Raw genomic sequence first — 17,211 nt, 5'->3', positions numbered from 1 at the left:
AATCAAATTAATTGCATTAGATGTTTAGTGTTTTTTTTTTTTAATTAAGTCTCTATCATAGTTAAACTTGAAATAAGATGAAACTGCGTTAAGCGCTGTATAGATACACCTGTATAGGTGCGAATCTATATTTAGCGACAGTCATGTACATACTATCACGTGGGGTTGTATGCCACAAAAATTTTGTCACATAACTTTAGAGTTTAATCTTTGACAGTGTTGTATTCAGTGAAAAATGTCGTGTAGCGGGTTGGATAAAACGTAAAATTGTGCACTTTGAAGCCTAATTTTGGATATCTGTTTGTGCCTGTGTTTTAAACGAATGTGTGTGACATGATATTATAGTGAACAAACTTCGTCTGCAAAAATGATTCGCTTGTTTTGGAAGTTTTTACCATCGTTCGGAGTCTACCTGTCACTGTTAAGCTCCATACCTATACACGGTAAGATTATATATTAACTGCTAGAGTTTTGGATGTTTGTGTAATTTGCGTCTTATCTCGCGTGTTTATGATGGGTGATGATGTTTTGTCTTTTGGTGCAGTTTCATTTCGCTGTAATATGCCGCATCTAAACGACATCGTCTACAATACATTTGTCATTTATAAATTGATGGGGCTTCAAGTATATTTTTAATAACTGCGTAGTTTTGAATAGTTGAAGTGAATTAAAAAACTGCACTTCAACTGAAATGCTTTAATAATGACAATAATACACTGCAAACCTAGGAAATCAACCATACTAAAGTTGCATGAATCATAAATCTTTAAGACGTGTTAAATTAGCCATAATGTATAAACTATGTATTTCCATCCTTAAGTGATTTAAATTAAAGCATTTTAACACTCTTACATAATGGGATAATTGACCAAAGGTAGCAAGCGACATCTACTGCAGTAGATATAGAAGGTGTAATCATAATGGCACATTATTGCACGAATGCCACGATATACTGTACATGTACAATACTGGATACAGCAGTGTATAACATGTGAAAAACAATCTCATAAAAATAAAGCAGTCTATTTACTATCATGTTATATTTGGTAAATCATTTTTAATTATTTATTGATTTTTTTAATGTATTCGGTAAAATAGTTTTGTGACATGTATGGTATATAACTGAAAAATATGTGTATATCTTCAAGTCTGGTATTAAAATCACTTAAAAATAGATACTAAGCCAGTGACCAAGTGCTACACTGTATATCCAACTTTACATGGCATAATGTAAGAGATATTCCTTTTAAGGCTTAAAGCACATAGAGGTTAGGACATGAATAATCACAAATAATATTTTAGCCTTCTATGTGTTCATGTTCAAACAAAGAACACATTATTAACGCCGATTACCTAGGATTTAAGCATGTTTTGTTTGTTTGTAAATAATGAATATTAATGGTTTTTATGCTAGATCAATTTCTGTTTGAAACGACAAAGAGCCAGCGCCTTAATCTCGTCTGGCAATGGTTGATTGCTGTACATAACTGTTTCATAGTGTTGTGGTGGCACTGTCTAACAGGATGTTGTGTTCTTCAAGCGTTTGGATGGAAGTGGATGTTGAACCATACATAATCACATTTTCAACAAAACTGTCCAGTCCACTTTATTTTAGTTTAAAACTGAGAAGTTACGTAGGGCTTGATTAAGAATTTCATTCTGTTGCTTCATTTCCACTGAACAAACATTGCATAAATATAATAACTGTATTACAGTACGCAAATTTATGACTAACATCGTATATCAGAAAAGGCAGTTTGACCTTGTATTTTAGATTAGGCAATTTATGGTTAAGTCTTAACTTGATCAGATATGTCAAATAAAATGTAATCCACAAAGTTCAATGGTTAAATGTTATAATTTGGCTTTGATTTTTTTTGAAGAAATAAGTTAACAGCCTGTGCCTTAATTTTCTGTCAATTGGGAAATTCTGCACGATTATAAAGTCCAGAAAATAAGAACACAGATAATTTACTCTAGCCAATTTTAAAAAAGCGCCTGTGGTCCAGTAACACACAACTGACCCATTTTCCCTTCTCGCTGACCCTTTTCTTTCTTTTAGAAAAAAAGGTAAAAAATTAAAATTTGTAAATATAATGGTTTCTGTGTCCCTAGTCCTGGTTGTGCGGCTCCTTTGTGATACGGAGAATATTTTATACACTCATTCCTGATCTGTATAACCAAGACATACAATTGTCAACAAGCATCTAGTAAAATGGCAATGTTACTCTCAATGGATTGGAGCAAATTTCATCATGTTGCAGGCATACACAATTCCCTTGAATTATATCCAACCAGCACAAACCTAATTGTAGTTATAATGAAGAACTTTCATGCTTTTCCCTGCTCCGCTAATACAAACAGAGGGAATTTGTTTTGTCTTAGATTTTATGGTCCTTTTTTGAGGCTATATTAACTTCTGTTGTTCAACTCGATGAATGAATAAAACTCAACACTGATAATAGTTTATTGAAGATATTTTATGTAAACACTTTCCACAATTTGTTTTCTCTATTGCATCAAAACAGGTATCTTTGGTTATGTAAAACATAATTTCGGTTTTATAGTTTAAATACCTAACTTAGGTACAGTATGGCAAAAAATTATCTACTGAAACAGTTTTATTCATGTTTTAGGATGGTAAAGTGATAGTTGTGTATGGTCATATGTCTCCTAACAGCACTGCATGCATGAATATATACATACAGATTAGTTTATTATTATCTCTACAGCAAGTTTATTTGCTAGACACTCTTATCAAATACCTTGTATAATGAACTTGAAGTGCAGTAGTGTACTAATTAACTTGGATGTTTTATTATGTCACGCACTGTAATATGCACTGTAGGGTATATAATATCATTAGTTTAACTGTTTTGTAACTTGTTTACTGTATTTGTTAAGTATTTGTCCCAACAAATGCAAAGGGCATAACTTAAAATGATACAAGTTTCATTTATCTAGAAATGTTTCTTTTCAGTATTTACTGTATATATATATAGTGCCGAATGCATTGTTAAGCTTTTTTATATATGCAGTTTTGCATATTTGATTGATTTAATGTAATACTCCGACCATATTTAAAAAGCATCTTAAGTCAATTTCTGAAAAATTCCAAAACTACATTAAAAGGAATGTTTTTAACGTTAAAGTATGTTGTTTTTTCAATAATAAGGTCAATTCAGGAAAATATCATATGACTATAAGTTACTTAAAATAGGAAAAGTGACGTAAGTAAGCAAATGACTTAAGTCGCTACTGCCTTATGAATACCGGCCCAAATTATACTTCTATATTGTACGTTTACCAATTTTACTCTTCGGAAATGGAGGGATGAAAGGTGATATAGAAGTATAGGGTCGCGGGTCATATAAAAGGACACGGAAGGCCACAGTGCTGGAAACAAAATATAAGATTTTGATGTTCATTATATTTGTCAATATAAATGTGACAATATATTAACAATCATATGATATTGATGGAATGTTATCTTGCATTTTTATAAAATGTTTTGAATGCAATACACAATTAATGGTGTACTTTATCACTGAAATTAATGCATATCCAGTGCAATTTGAATAATAATATTATTTTCCATATCATGTTTGAAAAATGAGTCGGTCTATGTATTGAGTTTATCTAGTGGACTATGAAATATGGGTCTTAAATTGTCAATGTTGGTTTTATGTAACCAATTTTTCTCTATGAAATATTGTCCCATAAAATGAAGCTTAATAATAATGATAGCAATTTTTAGAGGTATTATATAAAAGGTTTTGACAGAAAAGCATTTAATATAGGCAAATATTCAAAAATACTGAAGTTTATAAGGCTGTAAGATTTTTATTTAAAATTCCGAAGATAATTTACACTTGATTTAAAATGAACTGATAAACACTTTAAAAGGCAACTCGACCACCATGACAATTCTGAATGATCAATCTGAACTCTTTTATATGGTGATTTGAGCTGTTGATATACCACTTGAAGGTACAAAAGTTTGTTGACCGTTGTGTCCCAGATTGGTTTATCTTTTCCACCTGGAGGTCCAGTAGTCAATTTTTATAAGGTCTGCTAAGTATTTTTTGATCTCTCTGATCGAGGCTGTTATTGAAATTGAGCTTTGAAAGTGTTTTTTTTTTGAGTCTCATATATTAGAATGCTGTTATATTGTAATAATAACATATTACATATATGACTTAAAAGTTTTGGCTTTTTTTCTCCATATTATTCAAGAATGATTAACCTTGGGGTAGAGCAATTAAATTCTTTAAATGTCTGACACCTTATATCATTGATTATTGTCAACAAGTCTGTTTAACCACTATTATGTCTGACACCCTTAAAATGTAAAAAAGTCTGTTTAACCACTATAACGTCTGACACCCTTAGCATGCAAACAAATCTCACAGTTTAAATTAAATGTCTGACCCTATAACATGTAAACAGGTCTGTTGAACCAATATAGTATTAAACAAGCTCAATACTAATTTGTGAGTGACTGTAATGTAATTTTGTATTATTATTATTATAAAGTGTCCATTCATAAGCTTCATGCATGCAATATCTATAGTTACCCAAATGTCTCACTGCTGTTTTGACACTGCATGGACTATCTATTCTGTCTAGCACTGTTGCATAAGCTAAAGAACAGAATTAAAAAAAATTGAATCCTTACGCAATCTGCCCTTCTTTGCCTCTAAAATAGTGCCTTTTATTGAGAAAAACATGCGTGCCTGTGCAATACTTGCGAAAAAATGAGAGGTACATGAGATAGAATACACTCGGTAGAAATGACTGTGACTTTTGGCAGATTTAATGGTAGCTGTTATCTGATACTCATACTTGACAGTGAATTGAATGAACTTTAAAATTGCACATATAATAAACTAAATATGAACGTTTTGCAGTATGTAATCAATCCAGCATTGTGTCATTTAAACACAGCTTTCTTGTAGTCCTTCCTTTGAATCTTTGAAAATAAAATGAAATCATTGTTATATAGGGCAAATCAATAAAAGTGAAGTTTTCACAATGAAAAAGTATGTTTCTTTACAATGAAGAAAACAGTTAATAAGCTATATAGATTTCTTTTATAAAATTCATGCAAATTTGCACATGTTCTGACATTGAAATTCTTTTCATTTGGCAGAGCATGCTTGTAGCCATCTGGGGATGTGTATATGCTGCCATCTAGGGATGTGTATGTGTTGCCATCTAGGGATGTGAATGTGTGCCCATCTAGGGCTGTGTATATGTTGCCATCTAGGGATGTGTAATTGTTGCCATTTAGGGATGTGTATGTGTTGCCATCTAGGGATGTGTAATTGTTGCTATTTAGGGATGTGTATGTATTGCCATCTTGGCATGTGTATGTGTTGCTATCTAGGAATGTGTATTTGTTGCCATCTAGGGATGTGTTAAATTGTTGCCATCTAGGGATGTGTAATTGCTGCCATCTAGGGATGTGTATGTGTAGCCATTTTGGCATGTGTAATTGTTGCCATTAAGGGAAGTGTACTTGTTGTCATCTAGGGATGTGTAATTGTTGCCATTTAGGGATGTGTAATTGTTGCCATCTAGGGATGTGTTATTGTTGCCATCTAGGGATGTGTAATTGTTGGCATCTAGGGATGTGTAATTGCTGCCATCTAGGGATGTGTAATTGCTGCCATCTAGGGATGTGTAATTCTTGCCATCTAGGGATGTGTAAATCTTGCCATCTAGGGATGTGTATGTGTTGCCATTTGGATATGTGTAATTGTTGCACATATAATAAACTAAATATGAACGTTTTGCAGTATGTAATCAATTCAGCATTGTGTCATTTAAACACTGCTTTCTTGTAGTCCTTCCTTTGAATCTTTGAAAATAAAATGAAATCATTGTTATATAGGGCAAATCAATAAAAGTGAAGATTTCACAATGAAAAAGTATGTTTCTTTACAATGAAGAAAACAGTTAATAAGCTATATAGATTTCTTTTATAAAATTCATGCAAATTTGCACATGTTCTGACATTGAAATTCTTTTCATTTGGCAGGGCATGCTTGTAGCCATCTGGGGATGTGTATATGTTGCCATCTAGGGATGTGTATGTGTTGCCATCTAGGGATGTGAATGTGTGCCCATCTAGGGCTGTGTATATGTTGCCATCTAGGGATGTGTAATTGATGCCATTTAGGGATGTGTATGTGTTGCCATCTAGGGATGTGTAATTGTTGCTATTTAGGGATGTGTATGTGTTGCCATCTTGGCATGTGTATGTGTTGCTATCTAGGAATGTGTATTTGTTGCCATCTAGGGATGTGTTAAATTGTTGCCATCTAGGGATGTGTAATTGCTGCCATCTAGGGATGTGTATGTGTAGCCATTTTGGCATGTGTAATTGTTGCCATTAAGGGAAGTGTACTTGTTGCCATTTAGGGATGTGTAATTGTTGCCATCTAGGGATGTGTTATTGTTGCCATCTAGGGATGTGTAATTGTTGGCATCTAGGGATGTGTAATTGCTGCCATCTAGGGATGTGTAATTGTTGCCATCTAGGGATGTGTATGTGTTGCCATTTTGGCATGTGTAATTGTTGCCATTAAGGGAAGTGTACTTGTTGCCATCTAGGGATGTGTAATTGTTGCCATTTAGGGATGTGTAATTGTTGCCATCTAGGGATGTGTTATTGTTGCCATCTAGGGATGTGTAATTGTTGGCATCTAGGGATGTGTAATTGCTGCCATCTAGGGATGTGTAATTGCTGCCATCTAGGGATGTGTACTTTTTGCAATTTAGGGATGGGTAATTGTTGCCATCTAGGGATGTGTATGTGTTGCCATCTAGGGAAATGTATGTGTTGCCATCGAGGCATGTGTATGTGTTGCCATCTAGGGATGTGTAATTGTTGCCATCTCGGGATGTGTATGTGTTGCCATCTAGGTATGTGTAAGTGCTGCCATCTAGGGATGTGTACTTGTTTCAATTTAGGGATGTGTAATTGTTGCCATCTTGGGATGTGTATGTGTTGCCATCTAGGGATGTGTAATTGTTGCCAACTAGGAACATGTATGTGTTGCCATCCAGAGATGTGCATGTGTTGCCATCAAGGGATGTGTAATTGTTGCCATTTAGGGATGTGTATGTGTTGCCATTTAGGGATGTGTAATTGTTGCCATCTAGGGATGAGTATGTGTTGCTACTAGGGATGTGTATGTGTTGCCATCTAGGGATGTGTATGTGTTGCCATCTAGGTTTGTCTATGTGTTGCCATTTAGGGATGTGTAATTGTTGCCATCTAGGGATGTGTATGTGTTGCCATCCAGAGATGTGCATGTGTTGCCATCAAGGGATGTGTAATTGTTGCCATTTAGGGATGTGTATGTGTTGCCATTTAGGGATGTGTAATTGTTGCCATCTAGGGATGAGTATGTGTTGCTACTAGGGATGTGTATGTGTTGCCATCTAGGAATGTGTATGTGTTGCCATCTAGGGATGTGTATGTGTTGCCATCTAGGTTTGTCTATGTGTTGCCATTTAGGGATGTGTAATTGTTGCCATCTAGGGATGTGTATGTGTTGCCATTTTGGCATGTGTAATTGTTGCCATTAAGGGAAGTGTACTTGTTGCCACCTAGGGATGTGTAATTGTTGCCATTTAGGGATGTGTAATTGTTGCCATCTAGGTATGTGTAATTTTTGCCATCTAGGGATGTGTATGTGTTGCCATTTATGATTTAGGGATGTGTAATTGTTGCCGTTGTGGGATATGTAATTGTTGCCACCTAGGGATGTGTATGTGTTGCCATTTAGGGATGTGTAATTGTTGCCATCCAGGGGTGTGGATGTGTTGCCATTTAGGGATGTGTAATTGTTGCCGTCGAGGGATTGTAATTTTTGCCATCTAGGGATGTGTAATTGTTGCCACCTAGGGATGTGTATTATAATGTGTTGCCATTTAGGGATGTGTAATTGTTGCCATCCAGGGATGTGGATATGTTGCCATTTAGGGATGTGTAATTGCTGCCATCTAGGGATGTGTAATTCTTGCCATCTAGGGATGTGTAATTCTTGCCATCTAGGGATGTGTAATTCTTGCCATCTAGGGATGTGTATGTGTTGCCATTTGGATATGTGTAATTGTTGCACATATAATAAACTAAATATGAACGTTTTGCAGTATGTAATCAATCCAGCATTGTGTCATTTAAACACAGCTTTCTTGTAGTCCTTCCTTTGAATCTTTGAAAATAAAATGAAATCATTGTTATATAGGGCAAATCAATAAAAGTGAAGTTTTCACAATGAAAAAGTATGTTTCTTTACAATGAAGAAAACAGTTAATAAGCTATATAGATTTCTTTTATAAAAATCATGCAAATTTGCACATGTTCTGACATTGAAATTCTTTTCATTTGGCAGGGCATGCTTGTAGCCATCTGGGGATGTGTATATGTTGCCATCTAGGGATGTGTATGTGTTGCCATCTAGGGATGTGAATGTGTGCCCATCTAGGGCTGTGTATATGTTGCCATCTAGGGATGTGTAATTGTTGCCATTTAGGGATGTGTATGTGTTGCCATCTAGGGATGTGTAATTGTTGCTATTTAGGGATGTGTATGTGTTGCCATCTTGGCATGTGTATGTGTTGCTATCTAGGAATGTGTATTTGTTGCCATCTAGGGATGTGTAATTGTTGCCATCTAGGGATGTGTAATTGCTGCCATCTAGGGATGTGTATGTGTAGCCATTTTGGCATGTGTAATTGTTGCCATTAAGGGAAGTGTACTTGTTGCCATCTAGGGATGTGTAATTGTTGCCATTTAGGGATGTGTAATTGTTGCCATCTAGGGATGTGTTATTGTTGCCATCTAGGGATGTGTAATTGTTGGCATCTAGGGATGTGTAATTGCTGCCATCTAGGGATGTGTAATTGCTGCCATCTAGGGATGTGTAATTGCTGCCATCTAGGGATGTGTAATTGCTGCCATCTAGGGATGTGTATGTGTAGCCATTTTGGCATGTGTAATTGTTGCCATTAAGGGAAGTGTACTTGTTGCCATCTAGGGATGTGTAATTGTTGCCATTTAGGGATGTGTAATTGTTGCCATCTAGGGATGTGTTATTGTTGCCATCTAGGGATGTGTAATTGTTGGCATCTAGGGATGTGTAATTGCTGCCATCTAGGGATGTGTAATTGCTGCCATCTAGGGATGTGTAATTGCTGCCATCTAGGGATGTGTATGTGTAGCCATTTTGGCATGTGTAATTGTTGCCATTAAGGGAAGTGTACTTAATGCCATCTAGGGATGTGTAATTGTTGCCATTTAGGGATGTGTAATTGTTGCCATCTAGGGATGTGTTATTGTTGCCATCTAGGGCCAAAAAAAAAAATAGGTTCGTTTCCGGTCTCCTTCCCAAAAAAAAGAGGGTAGGTAGGTAGGCATTTTTTATTTTTTTTTTTTTTTTTTTTTTGGGGGGGGGGGAAAGTGATCTAGAATAGAAGGCGGCTGACTTTTATTCAAAAACAACCATATTAACTGCGTATGAGACAATTTTAAAAGGTACTAAAGCATAAAATGTAAATACAAGTCCATTCATTTATTAAGAACTGTATAATGTGTATTAATTATATTGTATAGATATACATTTTCTAGAATATAAATGCATTATTGTTGAACATGTTTGTCTGTATGACAGATGTCGAAAAAGAGTGCCTCAGATTTGTCAATTTTTCATATTTACCAATTTCACATTTGTGCTATAATGCTATTCTTATATTTGATAGAATATTAAATTTCTAAAACTCTCCTGAAAACTTTGGGAGAAGTGACTTCTCCCTTCAGTCAATTTAGGGAGAAGTGGGGAGACTTTAAGGAGAAGTGATACTTTCGTAACACGTGATACAAAAACTATGCCATAACACTCACCTCAGTTTATATTCACATTCAAACTGATTGCTATAACTATATAAAATGTTCATAAAAAATGTATCATTTTTGGCTCAGCAAAAGTGTATGTGTCAATGTCACATAGTTCATCTCCAAATAGCATCTAAAAATGAAACAAAAACCAAGACAGCTAAGGATTTGAAACAATCAAAATGAATAATAAATGACCTGTCAATATAGTAGGGGGACGAATCTTATTTTGGTACGTTCGGGATAGGGTACGAATGTCACATTCAGCTATGCTGTTATTTACTTGTCTCTGGCTAAATAATATGCTGACATTTAAGAACCAAATGACATTTAAATCATTGTCCTTGATGAAAACTTTACCAATACATAATGGGAGGTTGAGAAATTAACTCGGAAAATTGTTCTGACAAAATGGCGATCTCGCCGATATTTTTGACATCGTAAACAGGAGAAAAATACTGTAAGTATTAAAACTCTACATAAAGCAAAAAAAATAATATGTTTTTGTGTTTACAAATCAATTTTTTATCATGAACATTTCACGAAAACCAATTAAATATTTGGTGATACGTCATGTTTTTGATTTTCTTAGCGCCACCTTGCCGATGGCCCGAGATGGCTATGACCGTCTGCTTCAAAAACATCAATGTTTATAATGTCTGGCATTGTTTGTTCAATACATATAACAATTACTTTTTAACTTCATCAATGCTTGACACGATTTTTCATAATTATGTCGCCTTTTCTATCTCATTTTAATGAACGTATATCATATTATCAGGTTCTTCTCAATGTACATTCTGATTGGTTAACTTTCAATAGCTCCGCCTACCGGCGATGTTTTGGTAATTGGATGACACGGCCCAATTATCGGATTAGGGGATTACCCTATGGCTAATTGCGATGTTTTGACTAATGGGACAGTGGCCAAATACTCGCTGATTGACAGATTTACAATGTGTTAAAATTTCGGCGAGGTCAATGTCGCTTTGATGACACAAATGGGCGATTTATTTGTTTTATTTATCATCAAAGGCGGCTCTGTCAATGAAAAGGGCACAGCGGGGCGTTTGAAAAGGCAGCAGGGCGCCATAAAAGGGCAGCGGGGCGCCCCGCCACGCTAATTATGCTTAGCTGGAGCACTGTCAGACCAAAGATAAGAAAATTAACGGAAAGAAAGTACCGAAAAGTACTAAATATGCGCCCAGTTAACTTTTACACCAATAAAAAGTATAGGGTCGGCGCGGAAATAAGAGGGTCGGTCGGGCGACCGGAAACAGACCTATTTTTTTTTTTGGCCTAGGGATGTGTAATTGTTGGCATCTAGGGATGTGTAATTGCTGCCATCTAGGGATGTGTAATTGCTGCCATCTAGGGATGTGTAATTGCTGCCATCTAGGGATGTGTACTTGTTGCAATTTAGGGATGGGTAATTGTTTCCATCTAGGGATGTGTATGTGTTGCCATCTAGGGAAATGTATGTGTTGCCATCGAGGCATGTGTATGTGTTGCCATCTAGGGATGTGTAATTGTTGCCATCTCGGGATGTGTATGTGTTGCCATCTAGGTATGTGTAAGTGATGCCATCTAGGGATGTGTACTTGTTTCAATTTAGGGATGTGTACTTGTTGCCATCTTGGGATGTGTATGTGTTGCCATCTAGGTTTGTCTATGTGTTGCCATTTAGGGATGTGTAATTGTTGCCATCTAGGGATGTGTATGTGTTGCCATCCAGAGATGTGTAATTGTTGCAATCTAGGTATGTGTAATTTTTGCCACCTAGGGATGTGTATGTGTTGCCATTTAGGGATGTGTAATTGTTGCCATCTAGGTATGTGTAATTTTTGCCATCTAGGGATGTGTATGTGTTGCCATTTATGATTTAGGGATGTGTAATTGTTGCCGTTGTGGGATATGTAATTGTTGCCACCTAGGGATGTGTATGTGTTGCCATTTAGGGATGTGTAATTGTTGCCATCCAGGGATGTGGATGTGTTGCCATTTAGGGATGTGTAATTGTTGTTGTCGAGGGATTGTAATTCTTGCCATCTAGGGATGTGTAATTGTTGCCACCTAGGGATGTGTATTATAATGTGTTGCCATTTAGGGATGTGTAATTGTTGCCATCCAGGGATGTGGATATGTTGCCATTTAGGGATGTGTAATTCTTGCCATCTAGGGATGTGTAATTCTTGCCATCTAGGGATGTGTAATTCTTGCCATCTAGGGATGTGTAATTCTTGCCATCTAGGGATGTGTATGTGTTGCCATTTGGATATGTGTAATTGTTGCGATTTGGATATGTGTAACTGTTGTCATTTCGATATGTGTAATTGTTGCCATTTGGATATGTGTAATTGTTGCCATTTGTATATGTGTATGTGTTGCCATTTGGATATGTGTAATTGTTGCCATTTGGATATGTGTAATTGTTGCCATTTGGGTATGTGTATTTTGTTTTTGTTGTCTTTGTTCGTTTATCTAGCACAAATCTCCAAAATATACCTCCAAATTTCTCCTTCACTTGTTGATCACAATAATGGTCAAATTTCCCAACTTGTGTTTGTTGACTTTTACTACATTTGATGCTATTTGTCAATATGTGTTTGTAGACATCATGATAGTTTATCATAAAGCTCTGTGAATGACCATATAAGTGTATAATATTGTTATCAATTCATAATATCAAGAACAGTCAAATTATAATAACTAATAACTATCTCTGCTGACCGAAGGTTTGAGCTATAGTTCAATAGTCAAAGGATCTACAGTTGCATTAACAATGTATATATACAAATACAGTCATTATAGTAATACATGATTCTTGCAGTGTTTTTTCTAGTTTGTCACTTGTCACAGATCTATAAGGTCATACTGACACAGGGAAATGACATTGATGCCAGGAGAACTATACAGGCGATGATCACTTGTCTGGTAATATAAATATGACGATGTTAATGATCCCAAAGATAAACTATTTTTACTTGTGATTAAGTGATAATTTTATACTCTGTAGTACTGCAACAGAAGCACCTGTACACAGAATGTAGCTTAAATAAATCCAAACTATGCAAAACATAACTAATATTTGTGTCCATTTATAAGCCTGTTTGGTGAACATAAAATAAATGAGAGGCGTTTGTGCAAAATGAACGGTAGCCAGATCGCCAGATGCGACAAAAATGACCCGGTCTTTTGTTATGATAGCCTGACGGGCAATGGAATCGTTTAGTTTGCTGCTCTTGAATGTGATGTTTGAATAACTGCTCTTGAAAGTGAAGGTGAAATTACTGCCCTCTAAAGCTGGAGTTACAGCCCTAGAATGTGAAACGGGAATAACTGCTTCTGAATGTGAAGCTCGAATGACTGCCCTTAAATGTGAAGCTGGAATTACTGCCCTTGAATTTGAAGCTGGAATATCTGCCATTGAATGTAAAGCTGGAGTTACAGCCCTTGAATGTGAAGCTGGAATATCTGCCATTGAATGTAAAGCTGGAGTTACAGCCCTTGAATGTGAAGCTGAAATTGCTGCTCTTGAATCTGTAGCAGGTATTACTATCCTTAAATGTGAGGCTGGAATTACTGCCCTTGAATTTGAAGCTGAAATTACTGCTCTTGAAAGTGAAGCTTGAATTCCTGCACAAATATATGAATCTGGAAAAACTTTCCCTTGAATGTAAAGCTAGAGTTACACCCCTTGATTGTAAAGCAGGAATTACTACCCTTGAATGTGAGGCTTAAAATATTGATTGCTGAAAAAACTGCCCTTGAATGAGATGCTAGAATTACTGCCCTTGAATGTGAAGCTGGAATTACTGCCCTTGAATGAGATGGTAGAATTACTGCCCTTGAATGTGAAGCTGGAATTACTGCCCTTGAATGTGAAGCTGGAATTACTGCCCTTGAATGAGATGCTAGAATTACTGCCCTTGAATGTGAAGCTGGAATTACTGCCCTTGAATGAGATGGTAGAATTACTGCCCTTGAATGTGAAGCTGGACTTACTGCCCTTGAATGAGATGGTAGAATTACTGCCCTTGAAGTGAAGCTGGAACTGCTTCCCTTGAATGTGAAGCTTGAATTACTGCCCTAGAATGTGAAGCTGAAGTAACTGCCCTTGAATTTGAAGCTGGAGTTACTGCCCTTGAATGTTAAGCTGGAATTACTGCCCTTGAATGTGAAGCTGGAATTACTGCCCTTGAATGAGATGCTAGAATTACTGCCCTTGAATGTGAAGCTGGAATTACTGCCCTTGAATGAGATGGTAGAATTACTGCCCTTGAATGTGAAGCTGGACTTACTGCCCTTGAATGAGATGGTAGAATTACTGCCCTTGAAGTGAAGCTGGAACTGCTTCCCTTGAATGTGAAGCTTGAATTACTGCCCTAGAATGTGAAGCTGAAGTAACTGCCCTTGAATTTGAAGCTGGAGTTACTGCCCTTGAATGTTAAGCTGGAATTTATGTTCTTGAATGTGAAGCTGGAATTACTTCCCTTGAATGTGAAGCTTGAATTACCGCCCTAGAATGTGAAGCTGAAATTACTGCCCTTGAATGTGAAGCTGGAATTGCTGCCATGAATGTGAAGCTGAAATTACTGCCTTTGAATGTGAAGCTGGAATTACTGCTTTGAATGTGAAGTTAGAATAACTGCCCTTGAATGTGAAGCTGAAATTACTGCCCTTGTATGAGACGCTAGAATTACTGCCCTTGATTGTGAAGCTGAAATTACTGCTCTTGAATGTGATGCTGGAATAACCGCCCTTGAATGTGAAGCTGGAACTACTTCCCTTGAATGTGAAGCTGGAACTACTTCCCTTGAATGTGAAGCTGGAATTACTGCCCCAGAATGTGAAGTTGAAATTACTGCCCTTGAATGTGAAGCTGAAATTACTGCCCTTGAATGTGAAGCTGGAATTACGACCCTTGAATGTGAAGCTGGAATTACTTCCCTTGAATGTGAAGCTGGAATTGCTGCCCTTGAATGTGAAGCTGGAATTACTGCCCTACAATGTGAAGCTGAAATTACTACCCTTGAATGTGAAGCTGGAATTGCTGCCCTTGAATGTGAAGCTGAAATTACTGCCCTTGAATATGAAGCTGGAATTACCGCCCTTGAATGTGAAGATTTAATACCAAAACCATACAAGTATGCTTGAAAGTAGGATGAATTACTGCACTCATAAATGGGAGAAAAAGGGAAACTGTCTTTGTAAACAAAGCAAATACAAAAGAAGACTTGCTTTGCCATTGAATATGAAGCAAGAGTTACTATCCTTGAATTTAAGAAGTCGCCCCTGAATGAAATAAAAGAAGTAGGTAATTGGATTTGAAATCAAAAATGAATCTATGGCGTTCTTATACAGAATAGACTTTACTGTCCTTGAATATAAAAGAGATCTGGTTCATTGATCTCTAAAAAATGTCTTTTTACCTTACACAATGTTAACTTGTCCAAGAAAATAACTTTTTTATCTTTTTCCTATATTTCAATGCGATAAATTAGACATGAATGAATTAAGTTTGATTAAAATCAAAGCTAATTGAATGATGCCTTGTTGATGTGCATTCACCATCCCTGTATTTATAGTTAAAACCTTTGATTTTAAGTGATAACCTTAAAGGCTTCATATACAATCACACAGGTGTTTCAAGTAAAAAAATGAAAACAACAATATCAACAACAACAATTGTTTATGTTGATTGATGAAATATATGATTATTTTCTAGAAAAATATGATTTTTCCTTACTTGTTAAATAATGAAAAGAGTTTATTTCAGCTTGATTTGAAAGCTAGTGTTAGAATGTGCAAAAGACCAAAAAACTTGCTTTTTTCAACTTTTGAGTCTGGGATTTTATAAACCTGTTATGTTACCACGTCATTAGTAAGAAGAGTTCAGAACCCCAATAGACTTGTTGTGCAGATAACCAGCAAATGATGACTTTTTCATCTGTATAAAATACATGTCAGATTGCCAATATTAAGTTTACTGTAGGTCAGGTCAAAACAGAATGATATTGACTGATATGATGGATTCTATGTACCATTGGCTTGTGCTATTGGGTTGTGCTATTGGGTTGTACTATTGGGTTGTACTATTGGCTTGTGCTATTGGCTTGTGCTATTTGGCTGTGCTATTGGCTTGTGCTATTGGCTTGTGCTATTGGGTTGTACTATTGGGTTGTACTATTGGCTTGTGCTATTGGCTTGTGCCATTGGCTTGTGCTATTGGCTTGTGCTATTGGCTTGTGCTATTGGGTTGTACTATTGGGTTGTACCATTGACTGGTGCTATTGGCTTGTACTATTGGCTTGTACCATTGGCTTGTGCTATTTGGTTGTACAGTGAGTATTGGCTTGTGCTTTTGGGTTGTACCATTGGGTTGTACTATTGGGCTGTTCTATTGGCTTGTGCTATTGGATTGTACTTTGTGCTATTGGCTTGTACTATTAGCTTGTACCATTGGGTTGTACCATTGGGTTGTACTATTGGGTTGTACTATTGGCTTGTACTATTAGCTTGTACCATTGGGTTGTACCATTGGGTTGTACTATTGGGTTGTACTATTGGCTTGTACTATTAGCTTGTACCATTGGGTTGTACCATTGGGTTGTACTATTGGGTTGTACTATTGGCTTGTACTATCGAGTCAGTTTTAGTTGACATTAATTCAGTGTAATCGTGGGTTTGTTTTAAATAAAAATGAGTACTGTTGCTTGGATTTCCCCTGAAATGCTCGAACCCACTCAAACCTTTGTGTCTGTAAACCACTAAAATTGTTTATATTGATGCAAATTTCAATTAAAACTGAAAAACAATACAACAAGATTTTTGTTTAAGGAAACTCATAAATATGCAAATAATGTTTTGATTCCTTGTTTTGTCACAACTTTCAAATTCAATGATGAATGGATGAAGAATGTTGTGTCATACACTGGTTACAAGTGCACAATCATAACAAGAATTTAATTAATCCATCAAAAATAATGAACCTACTAGGGACAAATGCACAGTCATAAGTTTTTAATTGTTTAATTCCTGATCGATTGTCAGTTTTTGTTCATCATTTATCCTGCCCATGTTGATCAAGTTCATTATGGTTGAAATCCTCTTTAAACCAAATGGGATGGGAGTATTTTTCAAATTATTCAGACTTTAAAATTCCATTTTGATCCATGTTTTACATTCCACATAATTATACTTATTGCATGGGAAGATCGCTTCTTTCAAGCATTCATAATAAATTTGTCTGCTTGTTTATCATGGAAGCATCCTTCTTCTATGACATTGCTGTTACAAGATGT

General features: G+C 36.1%; 1 protein-coding gene across 3 annotated transcripts in view; it reads left to right on the top strand.

Annotated features, from left to right (window-relative positions):
* Positions 1-206: 206 nt before the first annotated feature.
* The window catches only part of LOC128240854 (low-density lipoprotein receptor-related protein 1-like), a 183,586-nt gene continuing 166,581 nt past the window's right edge, over positions 207-17,211 (top strand). For all 3 annotated transcript variants that reach the window (XM_052957801.1, XM_052957800.1, XM_052957798.1), the window contains exon 1: positions 207-443. In XM_052957801.1, the coding sequence (XP_052813761.1) occupies positions 368-443 (76 nt within the window). In that variant the 5' untranslated portion in view covers positions 207-367. The remainder of the gene's footprint in view (positions 444-17,211) is intronic.

Source organism: Mya arenaria, chromosome 7, assembly GCF_026914265.1.
Source record: "Mya arenaria isolate MELC-2E11 chromosome 7, ASM2691426v1".
Lineage (NCBI taxonomy): Eukaryota > Metazoa > Mollusca > Bivalvia > Myida > Myidae > Mya > Mya arenaria.
This window is presented reverse-complemented; position numbering and strand designations above follow the sequence as displayed.